Here is a 27,916-nt window from a genome sequence, read left to right as displayed (position 1 = left end):
TGGGGTAATTTACGAGATACAGCCTTGGATCCATTAGCGCCTACACTAAGCCATACAGCTGATATCTCTAAATAAGCTCTAACTTGAATAATGTTCCACCAAGGGGAAAAAAGGCTTCTGGGCGAGTGTTTGGCTCGAGGTCATAGTGCAAAGGAGTGCATAGTGCATTTTACTCTGAACCATCCCTTTAACAAAGACACATTTTCTTTGAGGTACTACATACAAAACAGATACAAATGACAAAGGATGCATATATAGTATGTACTGTAAGTGATGTTTTGCATCGGAGAATGATGGGAAATGTAGTTTAGTCATGCAAGACTGTCATCTCATAAATAATATAAATGAGTAGTGCTTTCTAGCAAGCTTCATCCACAGTTCCAGTACACAAAATGTAAAAAACAAACAAACAACAACAATCTGCTAAAACTTATGAATAATATCAATTCGCTTTTGTTACATATTCTTTAACAGGGGTATTACATTTGCTGACTTGACTCGAATGCATCTTAATAACGGGGCAGTTATTAAGATGTACATGGGTTCAGTTTTGATTTCATGGTGGAGTGTCAGTGGTTTACTATGCAAACACACGGATACTGTTGAACTGACCTTTGATCAGAGACTCACTCAGTCATAATGAATGATCAGTTTAGTATAAGAAGCAGTTACATGTTCACGTGTTGTTCTTGTTATTTTCTGTGAGTTGCTGGAATGTGTCAATCATGTGAATTTGTCAAATCAAACCTTCTTCACCATGTAAAGCTCAGGGTTACACTTCTTGCACTTTTTCCTGATCTTGCCTTTTTTTTACACATTTTGCTCTTTCTTGTGTCTGTCTGTTTTCCCTGTTTGTAACTGCATGACTAACTTGAAGGGGCAGGTTGCTGTGGCGAGGTGCAGTTGTTTTGTAAACTCTTGGCAAGGTTGTTACCAGGACACCCAGTTTTATGTAAGGGGTTATAGGCACAGACAGAGCGGCCAGAGAGAGATTGGCGGATTAATTTCGCTCGCTTTCGATTACTGGAGTGCTTGGTTGCAAATAAAATTGATAATCCACAATGTTGATTTTTAACTTCTGCCTTTCTTATTATTTATTACATATTCTTATAGCTTTAGCATTACACAGAAATAAAAATTCTGTCGTCATTTACTCACCATCTTGCCGTTCCAAACCCATAAGACTTTAAAAATTTCTTAATTTGTGTTTCAAAGATATATTTTCACACCAGTATATAAACTTGAGACAACACCGGTATTACCAATGTCACCGGATGCTGACCGACTACTGCAGCAAGATTAAATGATAACAGATTTCAATTTCTGGGGTAAATATCCCTTTAAGGACTTAGTTATAATCAGTTATAATCTGCTAATCTCTGTGAAATTAGTAACAATTCTTACAGGTTTTGAGGTCCAATGTAGTTGGCCAATGTGTTGCCCTGTCCTTCAATGACAGCCTCTTTGCAAATCTTAAATATGACTGGTTGAACTTACATTATCAGGGATCCCTCTTTCATTTTGGGATCCTCATCCAGAAACAGAACATATTTGGTTGGGCATTCCCACATCTAGATACCAGCTGGGCTATTTAGGAATAATATTATCTATCCTCTTTCCTTCCTTCCTTCCTTCAGTCTTCCAGTCATGACAATGTTAAAAATAGTGATTTCCAGACCTCCTTAAGTTACACTGGAAAAGTTGTGTTAGAGTTGAAATTATAACCAAATCACTATGCATAATTCTTTCTGAATTTGGAGTATATGTTATAGGGCCAGCAAAAAATCCTCGACTTGACTAAGGGAATTAATTGTGTGTGTGTGTGTGTGCGTGTGTGTGTGTGCGTGTGTGCAGCTGCACGGGGGTCCAAGTGGTTGGAGAGAGAGGAGAGAGCCCGACAGTTTCATGAGAGACAGCTGGAGGAGCGCAGGAAAAGGATGGAGGAGCAGCGGGTGAAGGAGGAGAGGAGACGAGCTGCTGTGGAGGAGAAACGACGGCAGAAACTGGAGGAGGAGAAGGTGAGGACATCGGGAAAAACCCTTCTCTGGAGTTGAATTTATTCAGCTGTTTGATATATTCACACCCTATACGTTTAGTTTTCATTATTTATCTTTATATTTCTCATCAGTCATTATTAAAGCACAATTACATCAGTGGTTTTGACTCCAAGACTCCAAGCCCCTGTTTGACCACGAATATATTTGAAGGCCATGTTAACAGTATCTAAGCCCTTCTGGTACTTCTGTTGTAATAAAAATAAACATCACTTTTTTTATTTATTTTTATAGCATTTTTATCTTTTATTATGCTTTTTCAACTTTAGTTAGTGTGTAATGTTGCTGTTTGAGCATAAAAAAGATCTTCAAGGTTACAAAGCTCAAAGTCCACTCCAAAGGGAGATATTTTATTTTACAGAATCCACTTTTCAAGAAATACAACGTGCTTTTTCCGGGCTTTATGAAGTCACAATGTTACTCATTTAAATAATCCCCGCCCACAGAATACGCAAAAAAGGGGACGAGGCCTGGTTGAGCTGCTCACATGTCTAAGCTGTTTTTTAACCCCTTTTTCAAAACTCATTTGTTTGATCTTCCTAAGGCTGAAGACAACTTAGATTTTAAATAAAATTTATTTTAAACACTGTTCCTGCACATTGCAATGTTTATCTGTCCTGTGAAATCCGAGCTTGAAATTGGTTCTGCACGATCCTCTTGTTCATTAACATTGTCAGGGTCTGAATCAGGCTCGAATTGGATTGAAATTGCCGCCATCCTTAATATTTACACTAGAGCAGAACTCACAGTTATGGAGGGGTGGGACATTTCCTGAACACACGCTAAGCTGTGCCAATCACAACACACTGGGCCAGCTAACCAATCACAGCACATTTCAAATTTCGGAAGGACGGGCTTTATCTAAATCAGCGTGTTCGGGACAGACTGGGGAGAGAGGTGCTGTAATGTAAATTATATGTAAAAATATGTGAAAAATAATGTGTGTTTTTTAACAATCAAGCATGAAAGCATATTCTAGTACCCCTCAAAAACAAAATCAAGACTTCGTAAAAGGGCGTAATTGGACCCCTTTAATAGTGCTTGAGAACCATTACATTGTCATCACTGTGAAGGTATTCAGAGACCCTTTCCTTATTATTGTAATACTAAAGGAAATAATAAAGGCAAGCCATACATCTTGTAAAAAGATCCCAATAATATAGACTGCAGGATACATTTTTGAAATTTAAAAAAGGATGCGTTTATCCAATAAAATGCTCTCTGGATAGAAAATGTCCTTGTGTGTTTCAGGCACGGTATGAGGCTGTTATCAGGAGGACCATGGAGAGGGGTCAGAAAGCCATGCCGAAGTCGAACCGCTGGAGCTGGGGTGGAACGATCTCCGCTAGCACGTCACACAACAGCGGTAAACACACATGTGCACAGAATTATTCAGGGTGTGTAGAAAACCTACTACAATTAATTGTGGTTCCCTGATACAAGCTCACGTTAGCCTGGTTTTCAGGATTTGAAGTTCTAATATTAGTGCCAATTTACTAATATCAGTAAATTGAATAGGTTTATGTATGCAGAACAACACATTTATTTTATTCTCTGCTCACATTTGCTGACTCAGAGCCATGAGCTCACTGCACACCCCCTTTGTTTCCTTTATTTTCTGCTCCATCAATATCTCTCTCACTCTCTATGTATGGTTCTGCATTTCTCTTCTTCCCTCTTCCTTTCACTGCCTCTCTCTCTCTCTCTCTCTCTCTCTCTCTCTCTCAGGTTTTGATGATGCTGCTCTCTTTCCATTGGATCTAGCTGGGCTTGAGCACTATCATGGTGTTTTCAGCTTAACACGTCAGCAGCAGTTTCGCTCTCAATGTGAATATAACCGGCAGTGTAGAGCAGCCGACTAGCACCATTAGCTAGAACTTGTAGCACTACCTATAAATGATTAGTTTCCTTTCCCGTAAGCAGTTAGCTTGGAGCCAGAAACATAAACAAACTGGTTAACAGTAGTATGGTAGATGACTCATAGCTATTTTGTAGTTTCTGTTTTAAAGGGGACATGTATCTCTTTATTGATTGTCACATTTTTTGATTATAGTCCACTTTTTGCACCAACAGCTTTTTTTTGCTTTTACACCTTTAAGATTTTGTGTACAAAACAAACTTCAAGTATTAAAGCTTAAGGCGAGACACTACAGGTGATGATTTTTTTTTTTAACTAGCAGATATCGCCATGAAACTTTCCCAGTTGATTACCTACATTAAGATGAGAAAAAACTGTATTACAAGTTTTCTGTAATTTAATGTTTGAATATGCAAATTAGGCAGTATCTAATTAAATATGCGCTAATTTGCATATATTTTAAAAACCGAAGTGGAGATTTCGGACTTGGAGTATGAGAGAAAAGTCATTTTGAGAAAACGGGATTTAAAGATTTATCATCAGCCAATGAGATTGCGCATTCAGCCCTTTTACTTTCACGATTGGTTGCTGATAAAAAGGAAATTACCATATTTGGATCCGACCGACAGCATTGTACAGGAGAGAGAGAGCTTTCCAGCAGTGCATGTGATGACAGAGAGCTGACCGCGATCGCAGAGCAGCATGTTGATTAAGAACGCCAACTTTTGTTGAATTTATGAGAAATCTACAGACGCAAACAGACAAAGTGTAGTAAAAGAAAGACCTACCGGTAAATGTGTATTTCTGACTTTTTTACCACAAGTCTGAAAGAAGACAAATATCCAAAAATCTCAAAATTGACCAGTAAAAAAACCCGATGTTTTTGCCTGCCGTGTCTCACCTTTAAGCCTTTAGATCACTTTTTTTTTTTTTATATATATTGTGAGGAACATTTCAGGTGTGTCCAAACTTTTGACTAGTTCAGTACATCAAAAGTAGTTTTTAAGTCTTTGAGGAAGAAACATCCTATTTTCCATGATATGACCCCTTTAAAATCAGGTAATATCAATATAGGTGATATTAGATCACAGATGTCCTGTTAGTTTTAAAGTCGTCAGTGTGTCTGTCCATTTTGGGACACATATGGAAGGCAGGTTGTGATAAAGTGCCGTCATCCTCAGTAGTCTTTAGTACACGGAGCTTAGCACTTTTCCTCAAATCTAACTTTTAAAAATTAGCATCCATTAGCTGCTTCAAGCATATACACAGTAGAAAAGGTCTCAGTAAAGTCTCTAATGCCCTCTTCCCCGTTTTCTATCTTTCTTTAGTCCTTTCTTCAGTGCATTTTTCTGTATTACGCCTTTAAGTTGTATTAAGTTTTGCATCTCATGTTGTATATTTGTGTGTGTGTGTGTTTGTAGATGCTGACAGAAGGTCAGTCTCCACTATGAATCTGTCCAAACACACAGATCCAGTCATTTCCAAACGCCTGTCATCTTCCTCGGCCACCTTGCTGAATTCCCCAGATAGAGGTAAAAAATCTGAACACAATCTCATAGCCAAACAAGTCCCTTTTTAGATGAATAATTTACCAAGGATCCCCTTTTTGAATTGACTCATAATTTATATTTTTTGTGTATGTGTTTTTGTGTGATTTTTGCTGTACCGTCCAAGCCTTACAGAAGCGGACATCTCTCTCGTCATCTTGCTTGATTAAAAAAACACTATCTAAATCCCAAATATCCAGAGAGAAGATCCTTCAGGACAAACCAGCAGGTGGATTTTAGAAATCCAGAACTCTTTTTTTTTTTTGCTCTTTTACTGGGTTCAAACCTGTGCTACCCAGGGCTTCAGACTAAATGAAGTAACAAGCATGAATGAACAGTTAAAAATAGAAGATCATTAACGACAAATTACAGAACCTTTGTTTTGATATGTGACTTCAATTAAACATACGTTTATTCTGTTTCAATCTACAGTAGGCACTACCATAGAGTGCAATAGTGCCCACTTTTTCAGTGGCATTGGTTCTGTAGTATTGGTATTGGTATTTAAAAAATAAAACTTAATTAAAGTGTTAAGCCATGAATCAAACCAACCAGCTATCATAACATCACAAACTTTAATTTGTAAAAAAAAAAGTATTTGATATTCGGACAAAACGGCAAAGAGAACACTGTGTACTTAACGGCTTTAATGAGGGAAAGCACTTTAATCCCATAGAGCATTGCAAATGACATAATCAGATTAAAAGTAATGATGAGATCTAAAAAATATTCAAAGTTGTTGATTTATACCTACAGAAACAATATAATTTAAGTGTACTGAAAAATATGTATGCGTGTATGCTTTTAACAAAAGCATATACCATTGATTTAATAACCTCTGAACTCACAATAAGCCTGTCTTTAAATTTTTAAGTTATCGTTAAAATAAAAATCTATTTCCATATGGAGAAAATGTTCGAGTTTATACTCAGCATGTTGCACTTTATTGCATCCACACAATGTAAACATGACCAAGTGCTTCTAAACTAAATAATAGCAAATCTATAATCATGCAGTTCTGTAATTTGTCGTGTTTAGTCTTGAGCCCTGAGTCATGCAGTCTCTTCCAGCATTATTGCATGTTAAAGTTTTAAAGCGTTTATACATTAGTGAATAATCGTTAAGCTATAAAAATAGTGGGGAAGAGTTGTACTGTGTGTGCTTTGCTGCATGCTTTATTTGAGGACTTCACTGGCATTTGACTGTATATTGGTTTTGATATTTGGTTCTTGCATGTTTTTTTTCCCTACAGCAGTTGGACACCTTTTTTTAAAGACAACATGAAACCAAAACTTTTATTTACTTTTTTTTATTTTATGTTATTGTGCACAATTAATCAGTGCATGTTATTTTAAAAGAACCATTTGTTTTCAGGAACTTAGTTTTTTGCTGCGCGACTGGCCATGTACGGTGGTCAAAATATTAATTTCACGATGACTTTTCATAATCCAGTTAAATCACGATGGATAAAATGAAGTCCCACCTTGAAATATTATTTCATTAAGACATTAAATGGGGTGTTATTGCAGTTTCATGTTGTCTTTCCACTGGTGGTTATGTTTAGGGTTACTAACTCTGTTTTTCCTTGATCGGTTGGTCTCACTTAACTCAAAACATTTTAAAACATGCATGATTCACTGTCACCAGCAGATATATGCAAATGGGTAACCTAATCTGGGCATATGAAGTTATGAATGCATGTGATGGGATTCATATGTCAAGTGCTTTACTTTTGGATGTTTACCCTGCTTATTTAGGACTTTTGTTGAGAATGTGCATGTGTGTGTTGTCCAGGTACGCGTCGCATGCCTCTTACCCCATGGGAGAATACAATGATCACGCGACTACAGACACCAACACACTCCTACCTGGCCAGGAGTCGCAGCGCCATGTCTTTGTCTGGAGAAGCAGGTAGAACACAAACACATGCATAGCATGAAACAATCTAATACACTTTTTTTATGTTAATTTTGGTCACAGATAGGGTGGGAAATTAACTTTCATCAGCTGGTGAATGGCCAATTTAACCAGCAACCTTTTACATTTTTTATTCAATTTTCAATTCAAATGTATAAAATAACATGCTACAAACCTGTAATTGAATTGTGCATGTGTTGCTTTAAATTCTTGTTAAATGTTAAGCTAAGAGACATCTTACTGGTTTCCTGCCGCGTTGGTCGGTACATACGCAAAATGACCTGACACTGCACAAGTGCCTGCATGTCTCTGGTGGCAAGTGTTAATTTTACACCCTAGCTAGTGAAGCGTTCTGTCAGACCTGACCAGTGTTGAGGTAGAATTGTTTCTTATTTAACCATGTTTTAAAAATAGTATAGCTTTTCAAGCCATCTTCTGAGAAGTTACGATGAGGTGTGACTAGAAAAGAGAAAAAAATATTATAAAATACTTTGGTTTTTTTGTCATATAAAAAAAAAAAACAAAAAAAAAAACATCTGACTTACTGTTATGCTTCTAAAAAAAACGTATATAGCTTCAGTGTTATTAACTAACTAAACTTTTTGATAGTAACTTGTAGAATAGCTAGAAAGTATGAGAAGCTAATAGCTTGACAATGACAAGATGCATTTTCAAAGTAGCTTTTACTTATACAATAGCTGAACGTCAAGATGTTCAGTGTGAAAACACATTTACAAAGAAAGAGAGCAGAGAAAGAGTACTGGAGAACTGTGAGCTGTTTCTGGCAAGGCCCCTGTCTTAAAACAAAACACCTCTTTTAGACAGACTTCTTTCTGCAACAGCTTTGCCCAGTTACTGCCCTCTGCATCTAAAACTGGTGTGTGTGTGTGTGTGCACAAATAGAGCTGATGCTAATCTCTTGTGTGTATTTATATGTTCTGTCTTTTTCTTGCTAATTGTTTGGTTTTTTTTTCTTCTTCTGTTTGGGGATTCTGTTATCAACTGATTAAATTAAAGGCTTCTAAAATGGGCAACTGCATCATCATTTGACTATGAGGATTTGAATTGTCTGCATTCAGAATGAAATACTACCCTACTGCATACTGTGCCATACTTTTCACTGCCTGCTGTTTTCATAATAGTGTGTGAAACACTTCACAGTGCAAAAAGAAAAAGTATGCTACGTTGTTGTCAACCTAATCATTTGTGAGACGTCCTGCAGTTTTATTCCAATTTAAGTTCACATTTAGACAAATGGCAATGCTTTGCATACAGCAAATGTGCATATTAAACAGTATACATAATAAATTGTATGGTAGTATGCCATTACGAACATGCTCTCAGATTGTCCTCCATCAGTGATGATCAGCGTTGCCTAATTTCTGTCTAGACTCTAGAGCTTTGTAGATACTAATACACACTTTCTTCTTCTTCCCTTTCCACTTTTCTTCTTCTTCCCTTTCCACTTTTCCACCACTCATTCATCCCTTTTTTAACCTTTTTTCTTTTGCTGTCACTCCTCTTGTCCACAATGGATCAATTAAATTTTTTCATAATACACCCTGGTTGGTTAAACTTGATCGTGGTACAGTGACCCCCGTTTGTCCTCGCTCAGCCTCCTGTCACCCAATGAGCACCATGTCCTTCAAGTCCATCCAGTCACGCAGCGCCGAGCGACCAATCAAAGCAGGCCTTAATTTTGAGAGACCAATCAAAGCAGGGTTCATCCCTTCGGACGGCAGCTCTCGCAGAAAGACCACCCAGAATATCCTGGTATGGTATTGGTGTAAATATGTACTTAAGAGTCTGTGTAGGGCAATTGCAACGTGTTGATCTTTGCATAATGTAGTATGGAAGTACTCTCGAAAGATGTGTTTCGTGCCTCTGTGTATAGATTGACAGGAAGGATAAGGACTATGTGAGGAAGTCATGGAGTAACCTGTCATATCCCACTCCCAGTCTGAGCCTGTTCACACCCAAGAGATCTCCCTCTCCTGTCAGTGATCGCAGCAGGGTCACCAATCCATCCCCCAACAGGTATTAAGCACCTTTATAAGATGAGGAATAAGAGTATATTCAGTATGTCATTCTGTCTGAAGATGCATCTAATTTTCACAACCAACCTGGAAATTTGTGGAAATATTTGCACAATTTGTTTTGATTTTTGGATGTTTTGTTGGGTAAACAGTCAACCAGGGTTAGTAAATTAAAAACTATAACTTCATAATCATCCTATGTTAAAACCAATTTCTGATTTCTATAATTACTTGTATTACATATTTATTTATTTATATTTGCTGCGAGTTTTGCTGGACAGAATGAAAAGGACTAAAACTGATTAAATCATTATTTTTTTATTTTTTTGGTCTGTTCCTCAGGGGCTCCACTGCTAAACCCTCTCAGAAGACGTTTAACCCCAAAAAGTCCAGGTCTCCTCCTCCCCCAGCATCAATTCCACTGTCTCCTAGTAACCCCTCCTTATTGCCAGGCAATCTCAGGCCCAACAGAGTGACATCAGAGAGCCCGAGAGTTACCCCAGAACGAGAGGGGGGCAAAAAAGAGGACGTCGAACCTCCTAAAATTGAACCAGAGGCTCCTGCAACTAAACCAGAGCCTTCTGCTGGTCTGTAATACTGCGCAATCATACATGAACCATCAAGTTCGATTGAACTATAGCATCATATATTATATTCCTGTGGCTCTTTCTCTTTGTAGAAGGTTCTGGAAGTTCTCCAACAGCACGGCCCTCTGCGGGCACAACAGATCCCGAGGAGGCATCTCGTCTGCTGGCTGAGAAACGACGGCAGGCCAGAGAACAGAGAGAAAGAGAAGAGGAGGAGAAGAGACAGCAGGAAGAGGCTGAAAGGTACGTGTGAGAGATTTTCATGAGCACTGTTATTATATCCACTGTTGGGGAAGCTACTCTAAAACTAGTTGCAATAACAGCCCTACATTTTGACAAATATTTCTGCTGATTTGCACCAAAAAAAAAAAGCCTGATGGTATTACCTAATTTTATGATGCTGACTTCAAAAATAAAAAACGTACCATCATGAATACACACACACACATACGATATGATACATATGTATCAGTTTTAATTCACCCACAGATATAGCAGGAAACATCTGGGTCAGGATTAGGCATAAAATAATGTCATACATGAGAAAATTAGATAGTTGTATTGTAACCTGGCTCAGAGGAAGAGAGGAATCATGTATCTGTGGCAATTTTTCAATAACTGATACAAGATTTCTTCACCTTACAAATGGATGTTGAAATCAAAAATGCTATGAAATGCACATCATGTTTTGGGGAAAACTGTGATGTGCTTGAGCAAAACTTTAGTAATAATTCATTCATCAAATATGTTGCAGGGTTGTGTAATCTACAGTGTTGTCTAAATGTACACTGAACACAACCAAAGCGCTATACATTCGTTTATTTTGAAAGAATCTTTTGAATGATCATGTGCCTGTGTGCGTGCAGGCGCAGCAGGGAGGAGATGGCCCGGAGGAAGGCAGAGGAGCGAGCCAAGAGAGAGGAGGAGGCGCAGCGGCAGGCAGAAGAGAAGAAGAGACGAGAGGAGGAGGAGGAGAAGCGATTAGAGGAGGAGAGGGCTCAGAGGGAGAGAGAGGAAGCTGAACGCCTGCAGAGACAGGTACACAAACATATACACACAACAATCTCATTCATTAATCACACCAAACCGATAAATAAACGCACAACACTCAATATGTGCTTATCAACATTAGGGCTGTAAATAGATAATTCAACATTGATTGATTTTGGTGGAATTTATTTATTTATATAGACTACTGTTCAAAAGTTGGTGGCCAATAAGATTTCTTTCTTTTTTTTTAAAGATGCATTAAATTGACCAGAAGTAACAGTAAATGCATTTATGTTTCAAATTAATGCTTTTTTTTTTTTTTTTTTGCTTTAAATATAAAAAACACATTAATGCTCTAAATTTTCTTTTGAACTTCAAAGAATCTTGAATAAAATTGTACAACTAAATAATATGAAGCAGCACTGCTGTTTTTAATATTGATAATGGCCAGAAATATTTCTTGAGCAGCAAATCAGCATATTATTATGATTTCTGAAGGATCATGTGACACTGAAGACTGGAGTAATGATGCTGAATCACTTTAATCACAGGATTAAATTACATTTTACAATATATTCACATAGAAAAGAGTTATTTTAATTTGTAATAATATTTCATAATATTACTGTTGTTTTTGATTGTGGAACTTACCGACCACAAACATTTGAAAAATAGTGTATATATGTATATAATTTTTTTTTTTTTATAATTTTTTATATATAAAATAAAATACATATATAATGCATAATATGTATTATTTGAATGCATATGAATATGAATATAGTCCAATTAAATTTGTACAAACAATATATTGGCACTTTCTAAAGCCACTTTTTTTGTAATATGTGAACTAACCAACATTTTTCACTTGATTAATCTCAAAAACATGTTAAGTTTGACAGCCCTAAAGTTAATGCATGCTGAATAATGCATATACTGTACGTACAGTTTCAAATGCCAGTGTGTTTTGTGTGGCCCTGTATGTGCAGAAAGAAGAAGAAGAGGCTCGCCAGAGAGAAGAGGCAGAGCGTTTACGTCTGGAGAGAGAGAAACACTTCCAGAAAGAGGAGGCTGAGAGAATGGAGAGGAAGAAGGTAAACAAGTTCATTTTATTGAGTGACTTTTAAGGTAATTACAGGATTTTACAGTTACCTGATTGTGTTCTTGTCTGTCACAGCGCCTTGAGGAAATTATGAAACGCACACGCCGATCTGATCAGGTAAAGATGTAAAGTAATTGCTGCAGCCTTACCCATTTGCTGCTGAAGTGCTGGCTTTTTCTCTAACACACTTTCTGTTTTACACATCTTGTGTTTTGAAGAAAGCCACCCCACAGAGAAATGGAGATGTCAGCCAGCAGAGCGGACAGGATTCAGGTGAACTGTCATTTTTACATGTACATGTGCTCCATAGTGTTTCCTCCCTGACCTTACCTCTTCCTCTTAATCTGACATCATTAATGTCCCTCTCTCTTGTCTGTCTCAGTGATTTCAATATCCAGCAGTCCCTCAGTGAGTGTGTCGACCCCTCAGGCTCCGGAGACCTCTGAGACAGGACGCAGTGACAGTAACGGACTCTCGGACCCCAGCTTCATCACACCCATACTGCCCACATCAGGTCACAGGTGAGATTTCTTTCACAATTAATCATAACAAACATGAAAAGCCGAGGCCTGGTAGTTGACGTGATTTGAAACACATATTCAGTTTGATTCCAACTTGCATAATTTCCCATTCTGTCCAAAAATGTAATGAACAAAACACAATGTAAAAAATAAATTATATGTATTTATTAATAATAATAATAGTTAGTTAATTAATAATAATAATAATAATAATAGTAATAATAAATAAATAAATTATTAATACAATAGTTTATTAAAGGGACACTAAGTAGGAATTTTTCCCATCTAGTGGTGAAATTGTATTTTGCATTCAAACGAATACTGCTCTCCAGCGCCTCACTTTTTCAAATGCGCGTTGCATCTACGGTAGCCGTTATGTACCAAAAAGCTATGACAGGATGTCTTATAATAGCACTTCGAGTTTTTCTTCGGGTGAACAGGTTTGTTATTTAAAACAAACTGAAACTTGAATCAACGAAAAAAAGAATGTTACAGTATAAATTACTGACTGTGAAAACATTAACTATGGTAGTTAGTAGTAGGGATGGGAACGACACGGGATTTGGGAAATCGACTGTCGAGGACCATGTGTCGACTTTTTGTCGGATTGTCGGCCTTTCTTTTCTTTTTTTTTTAAAGGGGGGGTGAAATGCTCATTTTCACTCAATCTCCTGTTAATCTTGAGTACCTATAGAGTAGTATTGCATCCTTCATATCTCCAAAGAGTCTTTAATTTTATTATATTTATAAAAGACAGATAGGCTGTCCCGAGTCTTTCCGCAAAAAAACGAGCGTCTGGAGGCGGGCCGTGTGCTATAGCTGTGCTAACCGAGCTAACAACACACAGAGACATTTTTTTTAAGCAGTTTACTCACCGAATGCGATCGCGAAACTTTATCATTGTGACTGCTCGATCCGCATTAGACGATCTGCAAATCCGTCGATCTGGGCTTTGTTTATAAAACAATCATTGTCAAAATGCAGGGAACAAACAGTCTTACACAGCTCCGTTGATGCTCTGAAAAAACAAACTCCATCCACTGGTCCACTTAACGCTGGGTTCTTTGGGAATCTGTGCAGGGTTGTCTTGCCCTGGCATACAAAAACACACTTCTTTGGTGACATTGACCTCCAAAACCCGAGCACACAGCGCTTTGATGGCGTACTGCTTTCGCTATCTTGCTCTGGTCTACGAGTGCGCGCGCGCGTCTTTCCGGGAGAAGTGGGGTCAACGGTCAAGTGGCGATTCCATTTAGAAAAAATTGATTGTTTTATTTAAAATGTTTTATTTCATTATGGGAAAAGTGCCACTTTATGATGTGTATTTGAATAGGAAATGTAATAAATTAAAAGCCAAAAAAAAAAAAAATGCAATTTGGAAATCCCACAAGCCCCGCCCCCTCGACATGTCGACACTCTATTTTTTTTTGTCGAGTGGAGCATGTGTCGAATGTCGGTCGTTTTGTCGACAAAAAGTCCCATCCCTAGTTAGTAGTAATGCCGCCTTTATTCGTTATATTTTTGAAGTACGTGCATTGTTAGATATCATCATCATCCGTGCCTTCTCTAAAGTTACTTTACTCAATAGCTGCTATTCATCAAAGAGCCTGTTTAACTTACTATGAATAGAATAGATAAATAGATATAACTATAAATGTTCTACTATCTATATAATAAAGTTCATAACCAAGCAATGAAAAATAAGCTTGTAATTAAGACCGTAACATTGACTTACCTGTCGAGAAGAAAGCAGGCAACTTCAGCGTCTCTTTTGAAAGCTTTCTCCTGCATTAGCTATCCCGACATTAACCCTTGTTTTTGTAATCTCCGGTCACGTTTCCTTTTACGGTCTATTTTGGACTTTTTCGATGACGAGGACTCCTTATCCTGTGACTCATATGTATGTATGTATGAATGAACGGTGTATAAATAACCGTGCAGTGCAGCCTTTTAAACTTGCCGCGGCAGTGACAAGCGCCTCTCACTGCTCTGCTCCTCCGCGTCTGCTGGCTTCAGTCACGTGACGCTGGCTCTGAACGAAACGCGTTGTGGAAACGCGTTGGCCTAGTACTTTTTGTCCCTCTCTGCTATTATAGTTTTTCAAGATGGCGGAACTACATGGAAGCCTCCGTGGACCTACCCGTCCCATGTATATAAAGATAATACATTCTTCGTTTACGAGGATAAGTCAGATCATTGGCATAGGTATTTGTACACCATTGAGGGCATATTTATGAATAAAAATATTGATTTTAGATAATAAAATACCTAAAAAGCTACTTATTGTCCCTTTAAAATAATGGCTATCTATCTATCTATCTATCTATCTATCTATCTATCTATCTATCTATCTATCTATCTATCTATCTATCTATCTATCTATCTATCTATCTATCTGTCATTGTTGATCAGTCTATCTATCTATCTATCTATCTATCTATCTATCTATCTATCTATCTATCTATCTATCTATCTATCTATCTGTCATTGTTGATCAGTCTATCTATCCATTAATCTATCTATCTATCTATCTATCTATCTATCTATCTATCTATCTATCTATCTATCTATCTATCTATCTATCTATCTATCTATCTATCTATCTATCTATCTATCTGTTATATCTGTCATTGTTTTTGTTGATCTATCTATCTATCTATCTATCTATCTATCTATCTATCTATCTATCTATCTATCTATCTATCTATCTATCTATCTATCTGTATTAAATAAACACCTTTATTTGTCTTTATATTAAGAAAGCAATATAAAAATCCCACATTGCGATGCTTACTGTACATTAGGTATGTGCTATTCTAGTTTACTATTAAAATTGCTTTGAATTGTCCTCATTTCAAAGTCACTTTGGAAAATTGTTTCTAGTTTAATGTAGAAAATGGTCCGACACTAATGTTGATCTGCAGCTCTACTGTCCTCTACTGGTGACAGGAGGAAGTCCAACTTTATTATTTATAAGCTTTTGATAATTCATTAACAGACAGTATGAAAACTATCTGCATTTATTCATTAAGTAAACACATTTATCCAAAGCTACATACAAATGAGAATACAAGCAGAAGCAGTTAATTCAACAATATGCTTAATCAGGGAAACTTGAACTTGATCTATAAAAAATAAATAAAAAACAGTTTGTAATCTGTGACTTTTTCTTCACTGCAAGTGTGACTGCCCAACTCAGAGAAAACGGTGGTGTCACAGAAGCCTTCGAGGAGGTCATAGAGCTTCCCATGGCAAACAAACTATCCCGTCAGGATGGAGATGGAGAGGAAGTGGAAAATGAGGAAGAGGATGAGAAGAGAAAGGTTCCCATTTTGGCTTTCAGAGAGAATGGCAGCACGCATAACGTGAGTGGACCGGAGGAGGACCCGGCACAGTAAACACTTCTCTCAGGTCAGTCAGTCTGGACACAACACTGATTTTATTTTTTATTTTTTTTGGGTGACATACCATGTCCCCTTTACCTTATTTTGATTTTATTTTATTTTTTTCATTATAGATATATGAACATTTATAAATGTGGAAGTGCAACCTGCAACACAGGAAATAGAGTCCGAGGGAGACCCCTCACTGTACTTCCCTTCATCTGACACTTAGACACCTAAAATGGCAAAAACGAAACGTGTCCTCGCAGCTGAGACCGATCTCTTGGCTTCTCCTTCCTGTAATCAGCTCCTGTCTCCCCAAACTGAAGTGGTACGCTCCAGGAAACCACATCTTCCGTCATTTGGGGAGTCGTGGTGACTGTGAAGGCACATTTAGTACTTGAAGAAAAGTGTCGCCGCTGTCGTGGAAGCTTCCTGTGAAGTGCTAACCATAAGGAATGTGTGACGAGAGAATGATGTTTGTTGTGTTTGGGTAGATTTATGGCGAAACCTCGTAGTTTTGCTCTCGTTATGCCAGCAATTGAGTGGCTGAACTCTCCGCTTAGTTTTATAATTAATGTTCGAATGAAGAGAACTTATTTTCTGCCCTCTTTGTAAAGCTTGAACAGATTTTTGCCTCTTGAATTACGTCTCATTCCAGCAAAGCAAAGCTTTCATACTTGATCTTTATTTTCTTCCTAATGTGGTTGGGTGATTTGAATCTCATGCAACTTATCAGGAACATATCCATGATATATTTAACTTAAAAATTAAATGGGGAAAAAAAGTCATTTTTTCACATTTCGTTAAAATTAAGCACATCCTCACAAATTTCTCATTATACAAAACATTTGTAAATTGTGACGTATTTATATACCATTGCAACTGTTCTACTGCCTTTAATCAATACTGATTTAAATAAAACAAATTGTATTACTTTCCCTCCCCCCCCATTAGATTTTAGGTTGAAATGTGACCTGGATGTGTTTTTGTGAGATTCACCCAGCTGATGGTTTGCTTGCCATGTCGTTTTGTTTAGCATTAATCACAGACACCCGAAAGCAACTTGTAATATAGAGACTTACGCGTATATGAAGAGGTTACGTCTATTTAATCGGTAGAACCCATACAAGCTAATCTTTAAAATCAAGAGATCTTTCGAATGTAATCATAACGTAATAAATAAATCTGAAATGCTGCTACCTATGTCTTTCCTCTGCCTTATCAGATGAAGTGAAGTTTTGAGGATTTGTTTGTAGAGCTGTTGTTAAAGGGCTGATTTGTTTTAGTGGTTTTTTTTTTTTTTTTTTTCATCAATAGGCTCGTAACACATGCTGTCGGTACAGCCCTGTAAGTGCTGCTGCATCATGTAGCTGTTTCCATCCCGGCCCTATGAGATACAAATAATCAATATGTCATAGGGCTCATGGAAAACCAAGTATCCTATGTAGGACATATTATGGAGCGATTTCTCTTGTAAACAACAAAAGACTATCTCTGTTTTTGTTGTGATCAGTATCAGTGGATGGTCAGTGGACACCATGCAAAAAAAAAAAAAAAGAAAGAAGCAGCAGGGATCAATTAAATATCTTGAAATGAAGAAACTGTAAATCTTGATATGCAAACACTAAAAAAGTATACATGAATGTTGCACAAAATCTGTTAGCAGAATGGTGGGTGAAGGTTTAAAACAAGCACAACTTGTTTACTGAGACGTCAGGGACAGATTTCTCAGTGAAGACTTATTATTTATAGAGCACTTCTCATAAAGCACCCATGTGCCCTAGACCTAATCAACAGCACTGAGTACCACTTTAAAGAACTGAAGCGTTTTCTCCCTACCAAGTCGATCTATATATGCATGTACAAATGATGAAAATCAATAAAACTTTTTATCTGGAAGTGACTTAAGACTGCTTTGTGTTCCTAGTGTTACAAATTAAGTTGTCACAGTAAATTAGGGCTGTGGTTGTATGATTATGACATTTTGCTGGCCTAAATTAAACTTTTGCATGTGGAACGATGTGATGTTTAGATCCACCAGTGTTTAATATGGTGCTAGTGTGAAGCTGATGATCTCTCTGAGGTTTAGATATACGTGTAAACATGCCCCCAAAAGGGTATCTGGAAATTTTCAGTGGCTATCAAATAACAAACCACAGATGATGTCGATGATGTGGAATATTACATTTTTTGCTATGAAGTGAAACGAGCAGTGAAACCGCTCCGCTCAGGATCCAAACGATAAAGGGAGCGACTGAAAAGCATTCAGACAGAGGATGAACCACTGCCATGTAACGCTGAATGGTCATGAGCGTTAACAACAAGGCCGTTACGGATGCAGCTTAACGCAACCACGAATGAGACAAAGAGCAGACTGAGAATGGATCCAACTTTCACCACTTCATCTTTGCGACACAACTCAGCGTATTCTGAGTCATAGTTGTCAGAGTGTTCATTGTAGACCGGATTCAGTGTTTCCTCTTCAGTCATGTTGTTCTGCAACATCACAAACTGTTGAACTCCCCCAACAGTTTTTATTTGAAAAAAAATAAAAATAAATTTGTGTGAGTGTGTGTGTGTGTGTGTGTGTGTTAGATAGAAGATAGATAGATAGTAGGTGCGGGGAGAGAGTATAGGGACGGGGAGTTAGGAGTGCTGTCGCTACTCTGCTGAATGCTGATGCTATTGAATTGCAAGAGCCCGGCTCACATTTCCCTTCACTGAACCGTGTGGAATCTTGTTTTGGGCCAGAAAGCTTATTTTATTTCATTTTTGATAATATTTTTTTGGGATATTTTATTTTATTTCCCTTTAAATTACTATATTTGATCAATAAATAAATAATAAATAAATAGTAATTTAGTAATTTAAGCACATTCCTCACATTCTTTTAAATTAAAAAAAAAAAAAAAAAAAAAAAAAATTAAATTCAAAATAACACAATTTCATGCATAACCCTTTTAATTTAGCTCAAAATATCTTACATTATATAATATCTCCATATCTTACTTTGCCGACCTCTTGTGGAAAAAAATAATATAACATATTTCATGACTCTTGCCACTCTTATATCTCTAGTCTGTTTGGAGCAAATGAGCTTTTCCGCTGGGTCCTAAAGTAAGTTTTGCTTCAGTATGCATTCACATACATGTAGACATAAAATAATTTTTTGGTAACGTTTTAGCATTTTTAGTTAGTATTTTGAGCATTTTTAGGTTTTTCTGTGTACTGAAGCATTCCTCGCATTCCATTCATTCCTATGGGGGTCAAATTGACCTGCGAGGGAAGAATTTGTTACTTTATTAAATTTCAACTACAAAACTCAAATCCATTAATTTTTTTTTTGTGTGTGTATTCGTGGTTCAAGTGCGACAAAAGTCCTAGGGTCTTGGCCCCCTCTGATGAACACTAAATAAAAAATAAATAAACAGACGAGTTGGGGAAGGGTGAGGGTTAAAGGAGAATTTGCATTGTTGGCCCATTTGGAGGCGCTATATCTCAGCTGCCTTTGAGGGTGCGTTAAAAGTTGCACTGGGTTCTTATCATAGACAGTAAAAGAAATGGACACAGTGACCGCATTGGATTCAAAGTGAAGTCAATTAGAAGCACTCACTTCCTGATGGCTGAGCGTACTGCGCAGACTCAAACTGAGCTTGACGACGTAGATGTGACGCGAGCAACCCGTCTGTCTTCTAGTAGCTGTGCCAAGAGAAATCTGAATCATTCCCTTCCGAAACTTGCAGAGACGGAGAGTGTGAGTAGGAGGTGTCCATGAGCTAGGAGCAGGAGCAACTTTTGCTAAGTATTCTGATTAATTATTTTGTCACGTCCCCCCGATTGCGCGCGAGCTTCTCCTCCTGTCCATACGGTCATTTCGCTACTGTGCGACAGAGAGTCGCGTGGTTATGATGCAATCGTTAGCCTATTTTTACAAAAACTGCTTCTACGGGGCCATAACGTAAGATACAAGGTAATGGAGCCTTTTATACATTTTCGTGTTTCTTTAGAAATAAATAATGGTCAAATGGAGTCTTTAAACGCCTCAGATGTAAAGTTATTTGCTGTCAAAGTGACGCCAAAATGAATGGGAGTCAATGGAATGCTAACAGCAGGTGAGGGTCCGCTAATCAATGGCGGCCCCCGGGGAAGCTTCAGTTTTTTCTGAAACATTACCCCCTTGGTTCTTATACAAATGCTATTGAAACCTGGAGACCCATGTCATATGTAACTTTAGAGACGGTCCCTAAATGTGTGAATGAGGCCAACCAGTAGCCTATTTCACTGGGAAATGCTTAGCGTTAAACTTTGCGCGTTACGTTTATATGCTGAGTCAATCTGCTTTGCCTTTACCGTCCATTAAGTTACTTTAAGCGTCCTGACTCCTGACGGCAGGAGAATCCTGGAGTAGCCTATGTCATATTGAGGAAACCCCCAGTACTGCAGCACAGAGGTGCGATATAAAGTTAAAGAAACTAAACAACCTAGATCATGTCTACTATCTCAGATTTACACTTTTATTCACCGATCTCGTTCACGGTAGAGAAAGCTGCTCACGTACAAAAGTAACCGTGACGTGAAGACTTAAATGTAAACTTAGCTTTTGTCTTTATCAGCTTTTCCATAGGCTACTGGCCTTCATAATCATCACAAATACTTACCGCTTGCTCCATTTCTGTAAATCCCCTAACTCTTTATTTTGATCGTCGCTGAAAAGACATTCTACTGACTCAAGCAGCCTAATTTTGCAACTATGTCAACATATTTTACTAACCTGAATCCTAACACCTAGAGTTAGTTTATGGGGCGCCGTTTGTAAAGCGGCTCACGCTGAAAATAACAGCAACATTTTGTCACATTTAGCTTCAAAAAATGTTTAAAAAACTGGTATGAATTTTTGACGGTCACTTTTTTAGCACATTTACAACAATATTTGTCAACTTAGAGATATTTTAAATAGTTAAATCTAAATATTAAATGTTACACCTAAATGTTAAATGTTAAATCTAAATGCTAAATCTAAATCTAAATGTTAAATCTAAATATTAAATGTTACACCTAAATGTTAAATGTTAAATGTTAAATCTAAATGCTAAATCTAAATCTAAATGTTAAATCTGAATCTAAATCTAAATGTTGAATCTAAATGTTTCTGGTGAAACTAAATATTTAACTAATATGCAAATTAAAAATGCCGGTAAACGGATTTAGATTCAACATTTAGATTTAGATTTAGATTTAATATTTAGATTTCACATTTAGATTTAGATTTAGATTTAACATTAGATTTAACATTTAGATTTAGATTTAACATTTAGATTTAGATTTAGATTTAATATTTAGATTTAACATTTAGATTTAGATTTAACATTTAGATTTAACATTTAGATTTAACATTTAGATTTAGATTTAGATTTAACATTTAGATTTAGATTTAGATTTAGATTTAGATTTAACATTTAGATTTAGATTTAGATTTTACATTTAGATTTAGATTTTACATTTAGATTTAACATTTAGATTTAGATTTAACATTTAGATTTAGATTTAACATTTAGATTTAATATTTAGATTTAATATTTAGATTTAGATTTAACATTTAGATTTAACATTTAGATTTAACATTTAGATTTAACATTTAGATTTAAGATTTAGATTTAGATTTAGATTTTACATTTAGATTTAACATTTAGATTTAGATTTAGATTTAACATTTAGATTTAAGATTTAGATTTAGATTTAGATTTAACATTTAGATTTAGATTTTACATTTAGATTTAACATTTAGATTTAACATTTAGATTTAGATTTAGATTTAACATTTAGATTTAACATTTAGATTTAGATTTTACATTTAGATTTAACATTTAGATTTTACATTTAATATTTAGATTTAACTATTTAAAATATCTCTAAGTTGACAAATATTGTTGTAAATGTGCTAAAAAGTGACTGTTTAAAAAACTGTTATAAATTTTTGACGTTGTTTGAAGCTAAATATGACAAAATGTTGCTGTTATTTACAGCGTGAGCCGCTTTACAAACGGCGCCCCATATTAGTTGACATGTAGTTGCAAAGTTACTTATAGTCAATAAAACGTCTAAAGTGGACCATTAAAATAAAGTGTAACCTCATTCTAATATCCTTCAGAAATGTTGAAAACAGCTGCTTGATGTTTTTGTGAATATTTGTTCAGGATTCTTTGAGTAAAATGTTATAAAAGCAGCCCTTATTTGAAACCTAAGTATTTTGTAACTTTATAAATGTCTTTCTTTACGGTCACTTTTGATGTGTTTAATGCGTCCTTGATGAGTAAAATAATTAATTTCCTTGATCTTTTGGAACTTTTGAACTGTAGTGTAAGATGTAATGTACATTGTTAGAATTCTTGCTTTTAACAAACACAATAAATAGAAAATAAATATGCAATTCTTGTCAGGGTAGAGCAGAATTGCTTTATTTTGGACACATTTTCTTCAGTATCATCCGTAAATGTTTCTGGAATTTTTCTCCAATTAAAGCATAAAGCACTGGGTTTAAGCAGCAGTGTGAAAAAGCCAACAGTCGGCAAGCGTAAAATGCATAATCAAGATGAATGGATACCCTACAGACTGTAAATGGAGTTAAACCATAATCCTGGAAAATTCTCAAGAGCATCACAATGTTGTACGGAGCCCATCCGATGAAGAACATCAGGCCGATGCAGAATATTAGTTTGATAGTCTTGTTTCGTAGCCTTGTTCGGGCCTGCCTTATTGTCATAAACATCCTGAAATGGCAAAATCCCATGATGCAAAATGCAATCAAGAAAAAAATGCTTTGTAAATAAACTGCGACATGTTTTACTGTAATACTGTCAAATTCACAGTAAATCTTATTATCGTGTTCCAAGACTTTGCTTCTTAGTGAGACTAACAGTGCAGCCGTTCCACTCAGGATCCAAATGATGAAGGGAGCGACTGAAAAGCCTCTCCATTTCTCCCAGTCAGACAGAGGATGAACCACTGCCATGTAACGCTGAATGGTCATGAGAGTTAAGAACAACACGCTGCTGTAAAAGCCAACGTAGAACAGAAACTTCACCGCTTTACAGCCAATATCTCCAAACGTCCAACCCCAGATGAAGTACGAGGCCCAGAATGGAAGTCCAAAAGTGAACAGCAGATCTGACAGAGCCAAATTGAGGATCAGGATGTTTATCACGGATCGAAACTTCTCGTACAGCACCAGGATGACCAGAACCAGCAGGTTACCAATGCAACTAAACACAACCAGTAGAGTGAAAAAAACTGGAATAACAATGGATCCGACTTTCACCACCTCCTCTTTGCGACATAGTTGGTCATCTGGTAGTACATCATAATCAGAAGATGTATAGTCTTCAGTCATGATGTTCTCTGTTTGATAATGTTAATTTTGTTGTTAGAATTCATTGTAGTTGTTTACTTAATAAAAAAAGATATGCAAGATATAATAAAGAATAATCTTATCTTATTATAATAATATTTCTTACCTTAATTTCAGTCCTGTTAGGACTAATGACTCCTGGCTAAATGAACGGGGATCTTTGAGGATTATTATGATGAATGGGAGGGTTAAAAAAGGGTTCAGCCATTCCCCTTCACCTCAAACATGAAATGAAAGTATCACTTACACAATGAAAGTTAATTGTTGCTTTTTTCAGTGTTGCAGCAATTCCTTAGTAACACATTTTAGGGTAGTTGCCAGTTAATGGGCGTTTCGAAACTGTTGGTTTATAATGGTCTTCGTATTATTCACTTTATTTCCATGTTAAGAAGTAAAACGGCATAATTCAAAGGCCGCATAGTTCTGGCTATTGCTTTTGAATCAACAGCAGGATTGAATTTGCATGATTAATGTCAGTAAATAGTTGATAAAAATGCTTGACAGCTGCTTTTTTGTAATTGTTTTTCAAATCATGCATTTATGTCATGGTTATGTTCATTTAAAAAGTTGTTGAAGTATGTTGTTTTTATGAAGATGATTTTGGTTGCAGGGATCTCATGTACAGGGTATAGGCTGCAATATTGTTTTGTTATGAACATAAAAAAGTAAATGCATAAAAAATGAGTTCATGATCTCAAATCTTCCATTTTCCTGTTTATGTAGGTCAGTGATGATGCTGTGCTTCCTTCCACAGACCACATTGATTTACGCTTTGTCACGTGAAAGAAGAAAATGTCATTTTCCAGTCGTAACTTTGGTAATTTCATTGCACAATCACATACAGTTCTCATGCGTTTTCTTTTACAGTAAGTTCACGTGAGAGTATTTGAGAAATTCACAAACACTTTATTCAGAACATGCCGTACTCAAAACATGCTTTTAAACAAAAAAAATAGCAAGGTTTTGTTTAATGTTTCATAACGATAATTTGATCCAATCTGCAGCCAGATTCTTCAATCTTCTTTAATGCTTGTTTTCTGACGACTCAAGTATTATCTTGCCAAGTAAAACAAAGCACATTATTCATAGACTTAAATCTTTACATAAGACCCTCCTTGGAATTGCTCGCAAGTTATTACGGAACCTTGCATCTACAAAAACTAAAAAGACTGGGTTTAAGCAACAGTGTGTAAAAGCTAACATTCGGCAAGCATAATATGCATAGTCGAGTCTAATGCTTACTGTACAGTCTGTGAACGGATGTATATTCTGATCAGTCAAAGATTTCAAGAACATAACAATGTTATATGGAGCCCAACCAATAAAAAACACGAGCACAATAACAAATGTTAGTCTAACAGTCTTGCGTTTTTTTGTTATTGTCCGAAGCATTCTGCCATAGCAAAAACCCATGATTAGAAATGCAATGCAGAAGAAAGCATTTTGAAAATAAGCAATGCCAGATTTCATTTCAACACTGTCATATTCACAGTATGCATTATTAAAATGTGGTATAACTTTGCTATGAAGTGAACCGAGAAGTGAAACCGCTCCGCTCAGGATCCAAACGATGAAGGGAGCGACTGAAAAGCCTCTCCATTTCTCCCAGTCAGACAGAGGATGAACCACGGCCATGTAACGCTGAATGGTCATGAGAGTTAAGAACAACACGCTGCTGTAAAAGCCAACATAGAACAGAAACTTCACCGCTTTACAGCCAATATCTCCAAACGTCCAACCCCAGATGAAGTACGAGGCCCAGAATGGAAGTCCAAAAGTGAACAGCAGATTTGATAGAGCCAAATTGAGAATGAACACGTTGGTCAGGGATTTGATGTTCTTGTAGAGCGCCAGAATGACCAGAACAAGGATGTTACCAATGCAGCTTAACACAACCACTAATGAGAAGAAGAGCGGAATGAGAATGGATCCAACTTTCACCACTTCATCTTTCTTACACATCTGGTCTTCATAGTACAAGTCATAGTAGTCACTGTCCATTGTGTTCTCATCAGTCATGTTCATCCTGCAATCACAAACTGACAAGATCCAATTTGTCAAGGTTCATTTTTTTGCTCGTTGTATGCTAAAAAATAAATAAAAAATACTTGGAAACTATTTTTACTAAGAAACTGCATGTACATTTTTTAAATAATTACAAAGAATTGGTGTTACACTGAATTTCTTTTCTTTTTTTTTTACAGTAGAGGATGTGTATGAAGAGTCATTAATGCAATCTCTGCGTTTTCATAAGAGGAAAAAGAAGTTATACAAGTCAGTTTAACTCGAGTAACCTAGTCAAATGCTAAACAAGGCATGACCTACCTGAATTCTTGATGATATGGATCTTGTAGTGCACAATGATGATCAGAACAGCACATTACCACAACAATATCTAGTATAAAATTAACTGGAATTTCATGAACTTTGTACATCCATGGTCACATGAAGCAGTATGTCTCAAGACGTACATATCATCATGTGATAATTGTGATGTGAAATGTTCTTGTTTAGATCACCTAAAATAACCAAGTTAGAAGAATGTATCTTATCAGTGTATTAAAAAGAGCAGCATGATTGTTCTGTCGACATGCATCCTCCCTCAAACCTCAGCCTCTAGATCCTTTCATCTCATCTACACAGAGGAAGCTGAAGTGGCTTTGAGATCTTTACAACTGAAGTAACCGTTCATCTTTAACCCATTTGTAATTACAGGCATACAACAAATGTAATACACTCAGAAGAAAAGCAGGCTTCTGTCAGGTGCTTCTTATATAAAACCTTTTAGGAGTTCCCATCATGGGATCATTTTATGGATGTAGTTTTAATTCATTCATTTGTTTTAATTTATTTTATGGTTTGATTATGTTTTTTTTTATTACACAGCTCATTAACAAACTTTAAATTAATATGAGATTATGTAAGATTTTTATACTTATTGTCACAGGTTGTTTTGGTTTTTGATTCACGTTTCATGTCAGTCATGTTTCAGGTCTTGTCATGTGATTCCCTGGCCCTCATGTGATCCTGCCATGTGTTCTGTGCTGTCATGTTGTCATTGGTTCATTGTTTCATTGTGCACATGTGTGTCTTGTTCAGGCATTAGTCTTTTGTGTATTTAAGTCCTCATGTTTGCCATGTGTTTTTGTCAAGGATTGTTTCCTGTTGCCACTGTTGGCTGCCGCCACGCCAGAGCACTCCGCTGTCCGCTGCCACTCCCTGGGCGGGGCAGCGGAGGCCGATCCGCCATGGCCCCCTGTACTGCTAGTGCCACCCACACTCCACGGCCCAGGCCCAACATGTCATTCATTCATTCATTCATTCATTCATTCATTCATTCATTCATTCATTCATTCATTCATTCATTCATTCATTCATTCATTCATTCATTCATTCATTCATTCATTCATTCATTCATTCATGGGCCTGGCCCTCCATCCCTCCCCAAGACCGCCTCCACTCCATCACTCTCCTGAACTTTTGGTGTTTTGGTTTTATGTTGGGCGTTGGGCCTGTGGACTCTTCCTCCCATTGCCCCATGGACCCTTCCTCTCATTGCCCCATGGACTCTTCCTCGCATTGCCCCATGGACCCTTCCTCTCATTGCCCCATGGACTCTTCCTCGCATTGCCCCATGGACCCTTCCTCTCATTGCACCATGGACTCTTCCTCCCATTGCCCCATGGACCCTTCCTCTCATTCACCTGTGGACTCTTCCTCCAATTGCCCAATGGACCCTTCCTCCCATTGCCCCATGGACACTTCCTCCCATTGCCCCGTGGACCCTTCCTCTCATTGCCCCATGGACCCTTCCTCCCATTCACCTGTGGACTCTTCCTCCAATTGCTCAATGGACCCTTCCTCTCATTCACCTGTGGACTCTTCCTCCAATTGCCCATTGGACCCTTCCTCCCATTGCCCCATGGACTCTTCCTCTCATTCACCTGTGGACTCTTCCTCCAATTGCCCAATGGACCCTTCCTCTCATTGCCCCATGGACTCTTCCTCCAATTGCCCAATGGACCCTTCCTCTCATTGCCCCATGGACTCTTCCTCCCATTCATCAGTGGTCTCTTCCTCCCATTCATCAATGGACTCTTCCTCCTATTGCCCATGGACTCTTCCTCCCATCCCCCCATGGACTCTTCCTCCCATTCACCAATGGACTCTTCCTCCTATTGCCCATGGACTCTTCCTCCCATCCCCCCATGGACTCTTCCTCTCATTCACCAATGGACTCTTCCTCCCATTCTCCTGTGGACTCTTCTTCCCATTCCCCCATGGACTATTCCTCCCATTCCCCTGTGGACTCTTCCTCCCATTCATCAATGGACTCTTCCTCCTATTGCCCATGGACTCTTCCTCCCATCCCCCCATGGACTCTTCCTCCCATTCACCAATGGACTCTTCCTCCTATTGCCCATGGACTCTTCCTCCCATCCCCCATGGACTCTTCCTCCCATTCACCAATGGACTCTTCCTCCCATTCTCCTGTGGACTCTTCTTCCCATTC

General features: G+C 37.3%; 3 protein-coding genes across 3 annotated transcripts; 1 reads left to right on the top strand and 2 right to left on the bottom strand.

Annotated features, from left to right (window-relative positions):
- Positions 1 to 1,859: 1,859 nt before the first annotated feature.
- Positions 1,860 to 17,898, top strand: LOC311302770 (uncharacterized protein). Its single transcript, XM_084428820.1, has 17 exons — positions 1,860 to 2,018; positions 3,306 to 3,420; positions 3,783 to 3,881; positions 5,334 to 5,444; positions 5,587 to 5,688; positions 7,254 to 7,370; positions 8,992 to 9,149; positions 9,271 to 9,413; positions 9,755 to 9,999; positions 10,092 to 10,242; positions 10,866 to 11,037; positions 11,979 to 12,083; positions 12,167 to 12,208; positions 12,310 to 12,364; positions 12,474 to 12,612; positions 15,794 to 16,023; positions 16,130 to 17,898. The coding sequence occupies exons 1-16, from the start codon at positions 1,938 to 1,940 to the stop codon at positions 16,008 to 16,010; spliced, it is 2,052 nt and encodes a 683-aa protein (XP_084284946.1). The 5' UTR covers positions 1,860 to 1,937; the 3' UTR covers positions 16,011 to 16,023; positions 16,130 to 17,898.
- A 4,537-nt stretch (positions 17,899 to 22,435) lies between these two features.
- On the bottom strand, positions 22,436 to 23,627 carry LOC311302777 (chemokine XC receptor 1-like). Its single transcript, XM_084428829.1, has 2 exons — positions 23,510 to 23,627; positions 22,436 to 23,393 (listed from the first exon to the last, which is right to left on the bottom strand). The coding sequence occupies exon 2, from the start codon at positions 23,383 to 23,385 to the stop codon at positions 22,453 to 22,455; it is 933 nt and encodes a 310-aa protein (XP_084284955.1). The 5' UTR covers positions 23,386 to 23,393; positions 23,510 to 23,627; the 3' UTR covers positions 22,436 to 22,452.
- Positions 23,628 to 24,297: 670 nt separating this feature from the next.
- Positions 24,298 to 25,791, bottom strand: LOC311302775 (chemokine XC receptor 1-like). The gene is made up of 2 exons (XM_084428827.1): positions 25,729 to 25,791; positions 24,298 to 25,442 (listed from the first exon to the last, which is right to left on the bottom strand). Exon 2 carries the CDS (start codon positions 25,426 to 25,428, stop codon positions 24,487 to 24,489), a length of 942 nt encoding a protein of 313 aa, XP_084284953.1. The 5' UTR covers positions 25,429 to 25,442; positions 25,729 to 25,791; the 3' UTR covers positions 24,298 to 24,486.
- Between the last annotated feature and the right edge of the window lie 2,125 nt (positions 25,792 to 27,916).

The sequence above is a fragment of the Rutilus rutilus genome (genome assembly GCF_951802725.1).
Source record: "Rutilus rutilus genome assembly, chromosome: 13".
NCBI classification, from domain to species: Eukaryota; Metazoa; Chordata; class Actinopteri; order Cypriniformes; family Leuciscidae; genus Rutilus; species Rutilus rutilus.
This window is presented reverse-complemented; position numbering and strand designations above follow the sequence as displayed.

What these genes read in the sequence shown, in the direction of transcription:
- LOC311302770 (XM_084428820.1), top strand. Translation starts at nt 1,938, where the DNA reads ATGGAGGAGCAGCGGGTGAAGGAGGAGAGGAGACGAGCTGCTGTGGAG. An exon ending in GCAGCAGTTTCGCTCTCAAT is followed by an intron (nt 3,882 to 5,333) that starts GTGAATATAACC and finishes GTGTGTTTGTAG; the next exon opens with ATGCTGACAGAAGGTCAGTC. An exon ending in GCACACGCCGATCTGATCAG is followed by an intron (nt 12,209 to 12,309) that starts GTAAAGATGTAA and finishes TGTGTTTTGAAG; the next exon opens with AAAGCCACCCCACAGAGAAA.
- LOC311302777 (XM_084428829.1), bottom strand. Translation starts at nt 23,385, where the DNA reads ATGACTGAAGACTATACATCTTCTGATTATGATGTACTACCAGATGAC.
- LOC311302775 (XM_084428827.1), bottom strand. Translation starts at nt 25,428, where the DNA reads ATGAACATGACTGATGAGAACACAATGGACAGTGACTACTATGACTTG.